At 39.2% G+C, this 16,575-nt stretch overlaps 1 protein-coding gene across 1 annotated transcript in view; it reads right to left on the bottom strand.

Annotated features, from left to right (window-relative positions):
* Window positions 1-16,575, bottom strand: part of LOC131678889 (inactive dipeptidyl peptidase 10) — a 565,731-nt gene that overhangs the window by 201,342 nt on the left and 347,814 nt on the right. Inside the window, exon 3 of the mRNA XM_058959306.1 lies at window positions 15,435-15,530. Coding sequence (XP_058815289.1) covers window positions 15,435-15,530 — 96 coding nt within the window. The remainder of the gene's footprint in view (window positions 1-15,434; window positions 15,531-16,575) is intronic.

The raw sequence follows: 16,575 nt of genomic DNA, 5'->3' as shown, positions 1-16,575 counted from the left end.
TGTAGCTTTGTGGCAAACGGAAGATTATTATCAGGACATCATGAACCGGATCGCCGACTGGCCTCCGGATCGGCTGGGAACTGTTGGGATCACACTTGTAGGAAGCTGTTAGCAAGTCATCCAATAGAGAAGATATAATAAATTTGGAGGGTAGCCAGCACATCTCTGATTAGAACCAGGCCGATGGGACGGAAATCTGGCGCTAGAACACTAGGCGCATGACCAGACAACATGTTTAATGTCGCGATAGCCGTCACCGCAAGCGCAGAGAATGCTCTCTATTGCAGTGACCCACTTTCCAGAATACCGAAATTATGGCTAGTCATACGTAGAGTTAAAAGTAAAAGAGCATCGAATTGAAGCAAATCAAGCGTAAGCGAAATTCCGCGTAAACAACAATATACTTCCGCACCCCACTTTAGGCAACAATACTTACTTTTCACTAGCCACCGCGAGTAACGATCGGTGACTCATGCATACCGGCTACAGATTGTTTATGTTTATATTTATGGTCACCTAGAACTCAGCCTCGATCATATAGAACTCAGCCGAGCCAATATGTAAAAACAAAGACAAATAATTTGGCGTACTGCTAATTATGGACAAATATAATTATGTTAGTAGAAGTTTCGGGTAATAGAATAGGATGGCATGTCAGATAGTAGTAGGTGCAACATATTAGCAGTATTTTTAATCGGAATGTATGTACATTCGGGTGTGCTCCATATTCACACAGATAAATTGGGCAAGTGTTGTAACGTAAATACAACCGGAATTTGTAATTGAGGAGAAATTGAAGGCGGCCCTTGGCCACGATTAAGAGCCGAAGACTCATTAACACCACGACAACTAGGAGTTATTTATGCTCGGTGGAGCTTCGGAAAATAGTAGGTGACGGCATGAGTCACGTTAGAATAGAGAATAGGGGTACATTACGTACCGAGGACTTAGGAGTAATAAAGAAGGAAATAGTTAGTAAGTGTAATTTTTGCTGATGTAAGCAAAAATTCTACTATATAAACTTTAGAAAAATTTAGAGTCGAGACCTTTTTACTTTTTGCTTTTTTGCTTTTTGGGTTTCTCCCAATTGAAACGATCGAGGCTTGGTCCCATGTACTGTGCGTACCTCTGGCTGCCAAGTCTTTAGATCAATAGCAGGTGAGAATAGAATCGCGAGTAGGGCAGTTTAGAATAGTTTAAGAAGTCGTGTATAAAAGTAGGAAGAATATATTTTTATATTATTGTGAAACTGACGCCTTGTGTTTCCGTTCGCGTTTCCGCGCGGGTTATATGAAGTGAATACTTTCACTATAACACCAATGGGATTCTTAAACTTCCATTATCCCACGAAATTTGCCAATTTTCGAGCGTCGTCTAACAATAAATACTGAAAAATTCGTTTAAGCTGCGTAATTTTTCATTAATGCCTTCAATGTCTTAATGTGTCCGCCTTCTCATTACCATTTTAATCTAAGTGCCACTTTTCTCATTACCTGGACTAAAGCAATGCGAAAGAACTTAAACTAACATTTGTATCAGGTAATCAGGAAAGATTTTAACAAAGAATCTGGGAACTCCCATATTTTTTCCAGAAAGAACAAGGGGTACTTTCCATGCCCCATCGATCGAAGCGCCCACTTGGATCTGTAACGATGTTGATATGGTCGTAGGTAAATATAAAACCATACGTTTTGTGGGGAGAATTCTTAGCGCAAGTATCTTTGCTGTCAGATAAATTTGTGTGTTTGAAGAACAATTATTACCTTTATATACATTATTATAATTTCATCGGGAACGTCTACCATTTGAATGTGAATCTACGTGGAATGCAGTTGTCGCCGATAAAGGATTCTTAGTTCCGTGTATTCCGATCAAATGTTGAATCGTGTACACAACGTAGGGCCCAGCTACCAGCAGCTCGTTGACGAACCGTTGCCAATAACCGCGTTTTTCAGTTTTCATCAAGGTTTTCATTTGCGTTTCTAACGTCGCATATATTCGGCAAAATTTGGGCGATCCGACGTTCAAAAAGTCCTCATAGGACCTTTTCCATTACAATTCTGAGAACTCTCTGCCCACAAAGGAGTGGGAAACCGTCCACGGTTGTTCGAGCCGGGTATTTCTTTAGTCTGGCCTTTAATCGCAGTGTAGAAAAACAAGCCAGTCCAAACGTTGTACGCTTCCACCGGAGGAATTTATTTATTTATTTATTTATTTATTTATTGTCGTCAAACAAGAGTAGACCGTTTTGTTACAACGATAAAATATAGTATACACTTAAAACATAAAATACTAATAACTAAACTAAACACTATCTGGTTTACATAGCACTACTTTAGGATGTTCTTTATAAGCGAATAGAATTGAAATATTTTTTTAATTTGCTTTTTGTCATTGTTAAGTCAATAGCTTCGCAGTGCTTGTTGTAAGTTGCCATCATCTGATTTAATGGTCCAAACTTGGCATAATTTGTACGATAATTGTTTGTTATAAATGTATTTCGGATTCGTAACTGCCGGGAAGGTATATAAAAATTAAGTTTAGATAGAAGTTCGACTGAATCAATACGACACGAAATTATATCGTTTAGAAATGAAACCATTGCATATTCTCGGCGCTCTTTTAGTGTTTGGATGTTAATGAGCATACAGCGAGCTTTATAAGATGGGAGAGGAAATCGTGTCCAACCTATTTTGCGAAGTGCAAACAATAAAAATTGCCTTTGTACTGATTCTATTCTTTCTTCATGTGTGATTGAGAAAGGTGACCAAACTATGCTACAATATTCCAGTATTGACCTTACATACGAGATGTATAATGTTTTAATTGTATATGGATCATTAAAATTGTAACTAAAACGCTTTATAAATCCAAGCATGTTATTTGCTCTATTGATGATTGTGTTGTAATGGTCAATGAATGTTAATTTTGAATCTAGAATGACTCCCAAATCTTTAACTCTTTCGCACTTTTGTACCACTTGATTTCCTAGAGTGATTGAAATGTCAGGTGTATTTCGTTTCCTACTAAAAGTTATTGCATTACATTTTTTTACGTTTAGTTGCAGAAGGCTTTTGTTACACCAGAGGTAAAACATATGTATTTCTTCCTGTAGTATCTTTATGTCTTGTTCGTTCCTAATTTCTAAAAAGAGCTTCATGTCGTCGGCATAGATAAGAACTTTTATGTTTTTGAGAATGTATGATATGTCGTTTACGAATAAAATGAACAAAAGAGGGCCTAGATGGGAGCCTTGAGGAACTCCTGATGTGACTTGAATGGGATTCGATTTCTTCCCTTTAAATCTAACTATTTGTTGACGGTTAGTTAAATATGATTCGAGCCATTTGAGAAGACCTGATTCAATTCCTAATTTTTTCAGTTTGAATAATAGCAAGGGTATGTCGATACGATCAAATGCCTTGCTAAAGTCCGTGTAAAGAGCTTCAGTGTAGTTTCCATTCTCCATTGCAATCAATGAGTAGTTAACGAATTCTAGTAAATTTGTATTAGTTGAACGTCCTTTGAAGAACCCATGCTGCATGTTAGTAATTCTGTTTTTGATTTGATTGAATAGTTTTTCGTTAACGATTGCTTCAAAGAGTTTAGGCATACATGACATAATGGCAATTCCACGGTAGTTACATATGTCAGATTTTTTGCCACTTTTAAAAATGGGTACCAGGTACGAGCTTTTCCATAAATTGGGGAAAATGCCAGATTCAAGCGACATGTTAAAAAGCCAAAACAGAGGAGCTGTGAGTTCCAACGCTAAGTTCTTCATAAATACGGGTGGGATCCCGTCAGGTCCAGAACCTTTGGAGGCATCTAGTTTGTTTAGAGCCTCCATAATATCTTGCACACTGACATGATTGACGCCAATGTCTGTGGTGAATTCTGGGAAGAAACCGAAATATTCGCGATCACGATCTTCTTCAGAAAATGTGGTATAGATGTCTTGAAAGAAGGTTGCGAAAAGATTGCAGATTTGTTCCGCGTTGACACCGACATTTTCTTTAAGTTTCATTTTTGAAGGGAAGTTTTCCGATTTTAAATTATTTTTAACATGATTAAAGAAATTTTTTGGGCAAGATTTTATTTGAAGTTCGGTTTTTGAGTTATACTCTTCAAATGCTATTTTAATGGATAGGTTTAGTTGATCGCAAATGTCCAAATAGTTAAATAAGTTCCTTTCATTTCTGATTTTTTTATACTTTTTGTGGGCCTTTTGTTTACGATTTTTTAAATTTTTAATTTGCTCGTTATACCAAACTGGATATTTTGTGTTGCCTTGTCGCCTAATTTTTTTCAGTGGTACTTGTTCAACTATTATATCAAACAATTTTGTGTAAAAGACGTCTACTGAATTTTCGATACTTGTTTCATTTCTAAACAACGTTTGCCAATCTATACTGCTTAGTCTTTGTTTTATGTTGTCAAAATTTGCCAATTGAAATTGAAAGGCCTCTTCGTACTCGCAGTCATCGGGTCTTTTGTTATCATGTACAAATACAGAAAACTCTATTGCTGTATGAAACGCTTCATTTTTCCATAGTGGAGTTAATGATTCGGTGACACAGAAGTCTTCAAGAATGTTTGTGAATAATAAATCTAAATAACAGTTTTGCTGATTTCTAACATGATTAATTTGGTTAAGTCCTAAACTTGCAGTTTTGTCAAATATGGCCTGCAGAGTTTCGTTATCCCCAACGACTGGAAGTAGAATGCTTTCATTTTCAGTGTCTGGAAAGAAGTCAATGCTTCGTTGATTGAAGTCACCATAAATATGAACTTTTACCTCTGGGGGGAGCTTGGTTATAATGTCTTCGGCAATAAGAAAAAACTTTTCAAATGTATCTTTGCGGGCATTATTTGGGGGGAAGTACACAGAGGCAAATATATGTGTTTCACCTGCCAGATGGGTTTTAACCCACACATGCTCAAATTCTTTAAATTTCCTTGTAGTAATGATTTCTGCGTTAAATTTTGATGTAATTGCTATTAAAACTCCCCCTCCTGACTTCTTTTCAGACATATGAATGTCTCGGTCAGCTCTAAACACATTGTAGCTGTTCCCGAAAACTTCTTCACTTCTAACACTTACGTCCCAACTAGTTTCTGTAGCCAAAATAATTGTATAGGAGCTACTTAAAATATTCTTGTGAATTTCATTCATTTTCGATGCACTTTTCATTCTATTAAAATTTTGACAATAAATTAAAATTTCTACTGACGACTCTACTTGAGGAATCGAGATTACCTCTTTTTGTTGTCGTTCAAATGGCGTCGAATCTTGGCAAACTGCGGTGTCCTCGTCATTTCCTTCTTCTAGGGAATGCGTCAATGTCGTCGAAAACACGAATGTTGAGAATGGCACGCCTTACACAAAACTGTTGACAAGCGCTCCGATGTTGGGTGCATTTGCATCGTCGACCGTGGTAAATCATCCACTGGATAGGGATTCAATGTCGGTCCCCTTTGAAACTGAATTGTTGGCCTATAGTTCGTCGGGGGTCCTGAGAAATGATCTTTTGCAGCCGCAAGAAGCACTCTATCCGGTGGCAGGAAACTATTGTTGTAGTGACTACTCGTATGGTTTTTGTTATAGTGGGTGTTGCCAGCCCTAAATGTGATTCTGCGATTGGTATTACTCGTATGGTTACTATTAACTGGCTGTCGTGAGTGGCGCGCTGCTTGCTCTTGATCAGGTCGAGGAAGATTTGTGGTGCTTTTGTTTTTTTCATTAACGTTATTATTATTATTTCGCCTCGATCTTTTTTTACGTCTTCTAGCCTTTTCGGCCTGTTTTTGCTGGTTCAGGTTTCTTAATTTGCGTGCATCGTAATCGCTCCAGTCTGCTTTCCATACTTTCCTTGTACCCAAAAAGCGCCAACCTGAGTTATCGATATTTTTGTCGTTATTTAATTCGGCTTCCAAACTGGGGCATGAATCAAGCGATGATGTAGCGTTTTGACTTGCCGTTATGTTTGATGAAAGCGCCTTAAGTTCGTCGAGGATATCAATAGTTAGCGCAGAATTTGTGAAGTTTTGACTGGTGGATATGTTCGCTGAGAGAGACTTAAGCTCGTCAAGAATATCAATCCCCAGCGTCGGGTTGGACGTCATAGTAATACTAGCCGCTGTGTCCAGAGACAGTTGATTAAGCTGGTTTATTTCATCATTCATGGTGCGCAGTTCAGCTGATAGCTCTGACGTTACCGTTTTCAGCGTGCTATAGACATTATTTTTCGTTGTCGTCATTGCTGTATCGAATAGCGAGGTAATGTGATTTTTAATGGCAACAACACTTCCAGTCAAACTGCTGTTTTTGTTTATTGCTATCAATTCCTGTTTTATTGTTGTAAGCAAAATTTCTAGGCCATCGATCGCTTCGTGAACTATGTTAGGCTTCTCCAGTTGAAACGCGAGCCGGTGCATTACTTCCGTATTGGCTTGCAGTTGAGATTCCAGAAGTTGTTGTTGTTCAATAAGCCCTTTGAACTCAATCTTGGCCTGCATCAATTCTTGACATGATTCACAGCACGGTAATATATACGAGTTGATGTCCACCCTCTTGTCCTTCTTCCGCAGTGATCCCCTGGGAACAGTCACTCCAATGCAAGCGGCGTGGAATTTTCTTGGGCAACCTATACACGTCCACATAACTGTATCGGCGGAAGTGTCGAAAGTGCAAATTTCGCAACTCATTATGATTGATGTACACACACGAAAAGCTGAATTAATAAAAAACTAAATGAAATATCGCGCGCGGCACCTGGATCGAACGATAAAAGCGTGCGAACTTGACGACGACTTGTTGTGAACTTTATTTTGATTCGATTGTTTCGTTTATAGTGGACGCGTAGCTCTTTCAATCAATGACCACACTAATTTTAGCGTGGTAGGGTACAACAATAAATCTAACGCGCTCGGCCACGCTGGTAGGCATTCGTATCATTTCCACTGTATTCAAGATGGTCATAATGAAATTGTCGGGAGTATCATGCAGTAAAATAGATCGGTTAATCAGAATGAAGGTACCGAGCAAAGGCTAATCCGGTTGAAATAATAGCACGGTTTCATCCCCAAAACGCTCCTCAATAGTATTTTCTCGACCAAGGCAAAAAAATTAAAATTGTGGAAGATCGTAGATGTAAACCAGATTGTGTAATGCATTGTGAAAACCTAGGAAAATAATAGGACTGAAATATAGAGACACTGTGAGTTTTGGATGTCTCATGTGGACTTTCCGAGACCAGGAAGGGAGGAAAGTTAGGGGAGGAAATGATTCTCCTCATTCGAAATTGTCTGAATATAGCTCTTTAGTGAAGAAGGAAACGGATAAATTAGTCGTTGCCGGTACTTTCTTTACTATTTCTTTCCAGCGTTTCTCAAAAGAATGCTTCAGTTTTCCCCCGTATAATTTATATGTGGGATATGTCGACAGTTAATTCGGAGTTTTCCCATGGATGAAAAAAATTTCTTGATCCTCTCCGCATCTTCCACACCGTGCCTTGTTTCTACGATGGACCCATTGTTTGCAACGATAGCAGTTCATGCCCCGCGGCATACAAAGGCGAACAAGTAGACGAGCCCCGTTCAATAGAACAAATTTTAGAGGAACAAATCCGGCGAATGGCTCAAAATGAGGCTGCTGGAAAATAAGTTTTCTTATACTCCTAGATTTTTGCTGAACCCAATTGCTTGCATGCCATAATTTTCACTGACTGAAGCATAGGAATCTAGAAGGAGTCACCCCCTATTTCGCAATTAGGACCCTTCTTGGACACCACACCATCAATCCATACCTTCCGGGAGGGTACGTAGACAAAATTCTTCTTCATACATGGTCGAGTGTTGTTTAGTTAGATCACGCGTTATATCGATGATATTAAATGGCTTGTCTTTGGTACGGATGTAGGCCATCCACAAACACATTTTCGCTGAGCCGTCGGACAAACAGCCCTGTTAACAAATAATGTTTCCAAATAGCCACCAGATATTATCAGGGAATTTTCATTTTCACTTACACACGCCATATCTGAACTTTCGTCAATACGGGGAAAAATGACTTCGAATCTTACTAACCACTCGGAAAACAGGTGTTCCGCCGGCCCTGTGCACGAGTATGGAAAGAAAACACGAGAATAAAGAAACCAAACTTCGGTTGTGTTGCGGTTGTTTATTCGGGTTGATGTTTATCGGCTATGCTAGTGCTGCTAGTATTTTTATTATGAATTCTAAACAAATTTCTTTTTTATATAATATAAGGTATTTTTTCGATAATTGAAAAAATGTCTTCAGTCATCTTCTCTGTTCCAATAAATTATGTTCGGGGCCATAAATGGCTTTGCTTAACTCAATATTACGATATTGTCAATGATTTATCATCAGGAAGTGTTCAATACGGGTATGTTTGGTATGGCAAACTGCCCAAAAATCCAACGGCGGCATATTAAATGAAAGTGTTCATGCTATTCGTTAGTTGGTTGCTGTTTTCAATGAATTAAGTTTTTTGGTAAATGAGTAATTGAGTGTTAGTTTCCTCTAAAATCTAAACCAAACTTACTAGAGGACCTCCATAATGTATTAAATCGATGTACAGTAACAGCAACAATAAAAGAAATATATTTAAAAAAAACTCAGTAAATAAGGACCTAATCGTTTAACAGTGAGTTTCCCCCACTTGCGTCTGAGTTGTTTACCATGTGTTAATAACACACACATTCACGCAATTGCTTCTGTGCAAGGATATATGTATCAATACGATGCGCCGTAGCAGTAATAATAAGGATATATGTATACAAAATGCGAGTGTGCGCTCGATATTATTCGAGAATCGCCTCACCAGCACAACCAGATGTGTGTTAGATCTCATTGATACGACTATTGGCGATATAAATATAACAGGTCTCTTTGAATTAATTGAGTGTTAATGTGAAGTTTCAAGTCAATTTTAATTGATTTCATTAATTTTATTGATTTCATTGACTAGATTGAGTTCATTAATTTTATTCATTTTATTGTTTTTGTTATTTCATTGACTTCGCTGATTTAATTGTTTTCTTTAATTTCAACTTAAACATTTTGACATTAACAATAATTTCTATACTCTAGACAGCTTTGCCAAATCAAACATATCTGCATTTATCGGTTTCGTGCAATTATTCGCCAAGACAGGGTAGCAGTTTTAGTTTGGTGTACGCCATTTTGGTTTTCAGTATTGAAAGAAAGTTCTATTGTAAAAATGTTAACAACTGCTCAGAACTATATTACCCCATATACTCTCAACAACTAATTGAACTAAATTCAGTTGTCTATTCGGCTGCACTGCAGACAAGTTTACTGCCTCTTCTTTCAACCGAAGCACCGTGCACAGAAAAAACCAGCTTCGGTTTTCTGAAGCCGAACCGAAACCGCTGCTGAAAATACATCAACACAAATTGAAATTCGTACACACATGTAAACGGTGCTGAGTGACTCGGTTTTGTTTTCGAAACTGGGTTTTTTTTTCGTTTACTCTGTAAACGAAATCAAAACCGAACACGATGTGGATCACTCGTTTACACGTGTTGAGATTTTTAGAACTGTACCGGCGAATGTACGTACCGGTTGGTTTTCTTACCCACCTCTGCCAGTAAGCAGGGTTACTATATTCACAGATTTTTCTGTAACTATCACAGATTTTTTTTCACAATTTTTGATCAGATTCTTTTTTACAGATGGCAGATTTTTGGCATTTTGATGAAAATTTCATAAATTTTCACAGATTTTTGTAAATATTGTAATTTTTTACAGATTTTTTACTGTTTTAATGATCACAGATGTTAAAAAGATATTTTTGACCGAAACACAGATTTTAATGTGGCATCGATGTCAGCAAGAGGTATGAGCAGCGGATATTAGAAAACTATTAGGACCTAGAACATTGTTAGTAATTTGATAAGGTTCAATGTGATGTCTCCACAGAAAAAGAAAACCGCACTGTGCACCAAAAATTCATTATACAGCCACGAATTGTGTTCATGATGTAGTTCACAGAACAAGATACCGACAAATAGTCAAATTTTTATGTTTTTGTTCGATACGCCGAGTGAAAAACCGATAATAGCCAGATAACAGATCGCGATAAGGTGAAAAGAAATTACGAATATCATGGTTTAACTGCTATGAACATGAGTCCCTTCGCTCCATGTGTCAAATTCGAAACTAAGCTCTGGAATCAAATATCAAGATAGCGAGCAAAGAAATTACGAAGATCGAGACTAAAATCCTGAAATCATGAACATAAATCACTCTACTCGTGAATAAAATATCACGATAACATAAATTTCAAATACGAAAACCGTGACTAAGATCCTGAAATCATGAATATTAGTAACATTACTCGTGATTAAAATATCAAAAATCATGACTAACAAACATCCTGCAAGCATGAACATAAATCACGCTATTCTAACATAAAAATCCGACAGTAATCTAATGAAGAAAATATCACGGTAGCGTGATGAGACATCACAGAAATCGCGAATAAGCTTATGCAATCATGAACATCGTTTAACTGTCGACTGTGTATTCCCAAATCTCCAACAAAGCTCATAACAAAACCAAAACATGTCCAGCCAGGTAATAACCACATTAATCCTATCAAACATTCGAATTTAACGCCATATACATACAAGGTGCGAATTATTTTTTTGGAAAGTCAAATAATTTCAGTAATACGAGGTTTATTATTCATTATTTCAGGAACTTGGCCACGGCTTTCGTAAATCGTCCAGTGGATTTTTTCGGTATAACGTCTCAGTTTCATTTTTTTGCAAAAACGAGTAACTTCAAATTTACTGGTCGTAGTCGGACGCCAAGCCCCAACATCGCGCAACTTCGGGACGCCAGGGTTACCCAAGACTACGCACAGCGGCTGGAAGCAGCGCTACCCACGGAAGAACAGCTGGGCGCAGCTACTCTTGAAGATGGCTGGAGGGAGATGCGTTCCGCCATAGGAAGTACTGCAATAGCGGCACTATGTACAGCGATGCACTGATAGAATATATTCGTAAATCCCTGAGAATTAGTTTCGTACAGAAAATTTTCATAAAATATACGAAATTTTCGTACATATAATGAATCGTTCGTAGTTCTACTGAAACACTATTATTATTTATTACGAGTTTTTCGTGAAAACCACGAAACGACTTTCGTTGGCTTATTACGAAATGGCTTCATTAGGCAAACGAATTGTTCGCTGGTATATACGAAAGTCTTTATAATATTCACGGGCACCATTCGTCAAACCGTCAACGTCAATAGAGCTTCAATAGAGGTAGACTATGGAGTCATTGTCGTTTTACGTCAGATAATTATTGATCATCACGACGATCTCGGTCTGACTATTTAGTAACCGTATCCGTGTCCGCCGGATTCAGGAAGATTTCCTGAACCTCTTTCGCTTCCATTTGATCCATAATTCGGAGCAGTACGGATTCAGTTGAGCCATCGCGAACTGCTCGTTGGTTTTGTATGAATAAGTGCGAGTTTTTCTCTGCAGGAGCAATGTCAAAATAATATGCTATTAAGTACAAAAAATTCTCTTAGATAAACGAAATGAATTCGTGCGACCAACGAGATTGTTCGTAATATACACAAACATTTATTAAAATAAACAAAACATTTCGTTTCATTCACGAAAAATAATGTCGTTTTCAACGACAACATTCGTGCAATGTAAACTAAGTAAGTAAAATTTACGAAAACTTTCGTTCATCATCCGGCCATTTCTTCGCACCACAATAAAATCGATTTTGCCGGATCTATTTCTTTAATTAAAAAAAAATCGGTGTTGTCAAACATCGATCCCAAAAGATCGAATGAAAAAATAAGACGATAATAAATACGAAAACTTTTCTAAGATGAACGAAAAGAATTCGTGCGACCAACGAAATCGTTCGTAATATACATAAACGTTTATTAAAATAAACGAAACCTTTCGTTTCGTTCACGAAAAATGATGTTGTTATCAACGATAACATTCGTGCACTGTACACTAAATAAATTAACTTTGCTGTCAAACATCGATTCCAAAAGATCGACAGAAAACAATAATAGGCTAATAAATACGAAAACCTTTCTAAGATAAACGAAATAAATTCGTGCGGGCAACAAAATCGTTCATCATATACATAAACATTTAAGGAAATAATCGAATCATTTCGTTTCATTCACGAAAAATAAAGTCGTTAACAATGCTGCAATGTACATTAAATATGCAAAATTTACGAAAACTTTTGTTCATCATTCGGCCATTACTTCACACCACAATCCTTCTAGTCCCCAATAGAGGTGAGCAGGTTGAAATAAAATCGATTTTTCCAGATCGATCCTTTTAGTTAGCTAAAAAATCGCCGTTGTTAAACATCGATCTTAACTTATGGATTGAAAAATAATATGTTAATGAATACGAAAACTTTCCTAAGATGAACGAAAGAAATTCGTGTAAGCAATAAAATCGTTCTTAATATAAACAAACATTTATTCAAATAAACAAAACATTTCGTTTAATTCACGAAAAGTAAAGTCGTTATCAACGATAACATTCGTGCAGTGTACATTAAATGTGTAAAATTTACGAAAGCTTTCGTTCAGCAAGCGGCTATTCTTGTTCATGAAATGAACGAAACCTACTATTTACAATGCACGAAAAAACTTCGTTGCAGAAAACGACGAATGAATTCGTGCATTGTATGCTCGATTTCGTTATATTTACGAATTTATATTATCAGTGTGCCGAATCGAGGAAACGACTGGTTCGATGACGAATGTAAGCAGTTAATAGAGGAGAAGAATGCAGCACGGGCGCGGATGCTGCAGCACGGAACGAGACAGAATGTGGGGCGATACAAACAAGCACGGGGCAGGCAAACCTCGGTCCTCCGGAGAAAGAAGCGCCAACAGGAGGAACGAGCGATGGAACAACTATACCGTGTAAAGGACACACAAAAGTTTTACGAGAAGCTAACAGTTCGCGCAAAGGCTACGTTCCGGGGCTTAGACGGCAACCTTCTTACGAAAGAGTGTGAGGTGATTGAGAGGTGGAAGCAGTACTATGACGAGCACCTCAACGGTGAAGCAGCAGAGGACGAAGGCGGTATGGCAACGGATCTTGGAGCACGTGCAAAAAACGATAGGCTGCCGATCCCCGATCTCCAAGAAGTCAAGGAGGAGATCGGTCGGCTGAAAAACCACAAAGTTGCCGGTGCAGATCAACTATCCAGCAAGTTATTAAAATACGGTAGTGAAACACTGGGAGCGCTGCACTGGGTAATTGCCAAAATTTGGGAGGAGGAGACTCTTCCGGAGGGTGTCGTTTGCCCAAACTACAAAAAGGGTGACAAGTTGGATTGCTGCAACTACCGCGCGATCACACTACTTAGCACCGCCTACAAGGTCCTATCCCAAATTCTATGCCGCCGATTGAAACCATTTGCAAGAGAGTTCGTGGGGCACTACCAAGCGAGATTCATGGGTTCCCGCGCCATCGCGGACCAAATATTCGCGATTCGGCAGAAGTGCCGCGAATACAACGTGGCCATACATCATTTGTTCATCGATTTCAAATCGGTGTATGACACAATCGATCGAGATCAGCTATGGCAGATAATGCACGAGTACGGATAAGCTAACACGATTAGTCAAAGCGACGATGGATCGGGTGATGTGTGAGTATCAGGGACACTCTCGAGTCACTTTGAATATCGAAGAGGGTTACGGCAAGGTGATGGTCTATCGTGCCTGCTGCTCAACGTTGCGTTAGAATGTGTAATAAGGAGAGCGGGGATAGACACGATCTTCAGGAAGTCCGTCCAGCTTCTTGGCTTCGCCGACGACATTGACATAATGGCACGGAACTATGAGGCGATGTCAGAAACGTACATCAGACTGAAGGCTGAAGCCAGCAGGATTGGACTTGCCATTAACGTTTCGAAGACAAAATACATGAGAGGAAGATGTTCTAGAGCTTGAGCTTGTGCGACCGCCCCTGGCTGCTACTCCGTTATCGATCTGGACTAGCTGAAGTTGCATAGGGAATCAGTAGATAATTATGCTTGGAAGTAGTGAAATCATCTTTCAATGTGCAACTCCTGGTAATCTCAAAGCGTTTATTGATCAATACCGGCGCCGGCCAGGCCCGAACGTAGATCGCTGAAGGAAAGGGAAGGAATTGTTAGTCCAATACTTGCTTTTGCTAGGGGCCGTATATACTACTGCGCACTCCACAAGTATCACGGTAGGAGGATATTTTGTTTGTAAGTATAGAAGTTAGATTCTAGTTCTTCTTTACCGACGCCACAGAGGTGACTCCACTATCTGGACTAGATATCGATCCATCAACTCATGGACCGGGGACCAACGGCTTTACTTCCCTTTCGAAGGATGATGTTCTAGAGACGACAATGTGAACCTCCCATCCCGAGTTCGGATTGACGGTGACGAAATCGAGATGGTCGCTCCGGTCGAACAAAATTCGCCGCCGCACGAAATTGATTATCTACAAGACGCTGATTAGACCGGTGGTCCTCTACGGCCACGAGACCTGGACTATGCTCGTGGAGGACTAACGCGTCCTTGGAGTTTTCGAATGAAAGGTGTTGCGTACCATCTATGGTAGCGTGTAAATGGAAGACGGAACGTGGCGCAGGCGAATGAACCATGAGTTGCCTCAGCTGCTGGAAGAACCATCCACCTCGCATATGCATAGGACGTTTGCGGTGGGCTGGACACGTCGCAAGAATGTCGGACGACGACCCGGTGAAAATGGTTCTTGAGGGCGACCGTACCAGAACTAGAAGACAGGGCGCACAGCGAGCACGGCGGATCGACCAGATAGAGGATGACCTGCGGACCCTTCGAAGACTACGAGGCTGGCGACAAGCAGCAATGGACCGAGTGGAGTGGAGACGGCTTCTGCATACAGCAAGAGACAACAAGGCTCCAGCCTGAACGATACGGTGCGTACTGCACGATGTTAACAATTCCAAAATCTCGTCTTCGATCAGAATGAAAAAAATGTTCGGGGAAATTCATAAAGCTGTAATTTAAAAATACTAGCAGATTTGTGTGCTATATAAGTTACAAATTGATAAGCAGTGTTCAAAATAGGTTGCATAACAAAAATGTCGAAAAGGCCCGTTCACACTATTCAATGTTACTGTTTACTTTTATCGATTCACGGCCTTTTTAGGAGAAGTGTTAAAAAAACAGTAATGCGCTAGACCGAATCATTATTTAAAAAGATTGATTAAAATCCAAAATATCTCAGAGAAAGCAAGGAGCTATAAAATGTTATGTTCGAATATTGGAGTCGGGTTCAATTGCAAGATTTCTCCTACCCCATTTTATTTAGTCTGAGATTTGGAAGGTGTGTATCATGTACTTACCACAGATGTCACTATCAGCGCTAGGACGACGATGATTACGAGCAACGCGATTAATATTCCACGCCAGTTGCGCTGATTCGGATTTGCCGAAACTAGCTGTAATGTAAGAGAAAAAGAAGAAAATGTGAGATTTTATCCCAGGATAGCTTGAAACGTGTTGTTTTTTAATAATATCAATTACACTATTTGTCAAAAATAAACAATTTGAGCGTACTGTGACCACATGCATAATTTATTTTTTTGAAACTAGATGGAGTGATGGTGTACTAATTGCCGTCTCTAATTGACTCTTGTCTAAATGTGCAACAGATACTAGCCTCAGTCTCGAACAACTACATATTCGTTGTAAAGACACAAATATCTGTGTAGGTATAGTGTATATTCTCCCTGATTCCGTCGATGATGTAGATACTATCCAGAAGCACATATGTCCTTGATATTGTAAACTATATCGAACCTAACACGGAAACTATAACCACCCTGGGCTTCTTTGGAAGAGCACCGATTTCGGTCTTGCTCCCAGTTTCTCCTGACTCAAGCTTTTCAAGATCGACTATTGCTTTACTGGACGGCATGGCGTTATTGAACATGCTACAAATGTGCACGGTAACTAACTTGCGACACCTCACTTTAGGCGATTTCGCCAACATTAAAACATTAAGCCCGGTAGTCGCGGTCTCAAGCATTAACCAACAACTCGCGCGATTATGAAACGGTCACGACCGGAACTCTAACCTCGGTCCTAGCAATCTAAACTCATGCCTTCAGTTGGACCAATGAAAAAAAATGACGCTCATATTCACTAGACAACACGTTTCATGGCGATATGACCGGGAACTCTAGTGATATGGGGAAACTGACTCTCTTCTAGCATCTGTACTATACACTAAAAATTAAACATCAGATTCACGGTCCGCTCGCGATAATTTAAGAATACACGCCACATGATTATAAAATCGAAATTATACACTCAAAGTCATATACACGTGACAAACACGTTAACATACAAATGCTTGAACCGTTCGCGACCATCCACGGCACCTACACCAGCGATGTCGCACACATGATAACATCCCGGTGATTAGGTGAACGTATCAGTGCTTCACATTTTTCTATCGCGGTCTAAAGCATGAACCTAAAA

The sequence above is a fragment of the Topomyia yanbarensis genome, chromosome 2 (genome assembly GCF_030247195.1).
Source record: "Topomyia yanbarensis strain Yona2022 chromosome 2, ASM3024719v1, whole genome shotgun sequence".
Lineage (NCBI taxonomy): Eukaryota > Metazoa > Arthropoda > Insecta > Diptera > Culicidae > Topomyia > Topomyia yanbarensis.
This window is presented reverse-complemented; position numbering and strand designations above follow the sequence as displayed.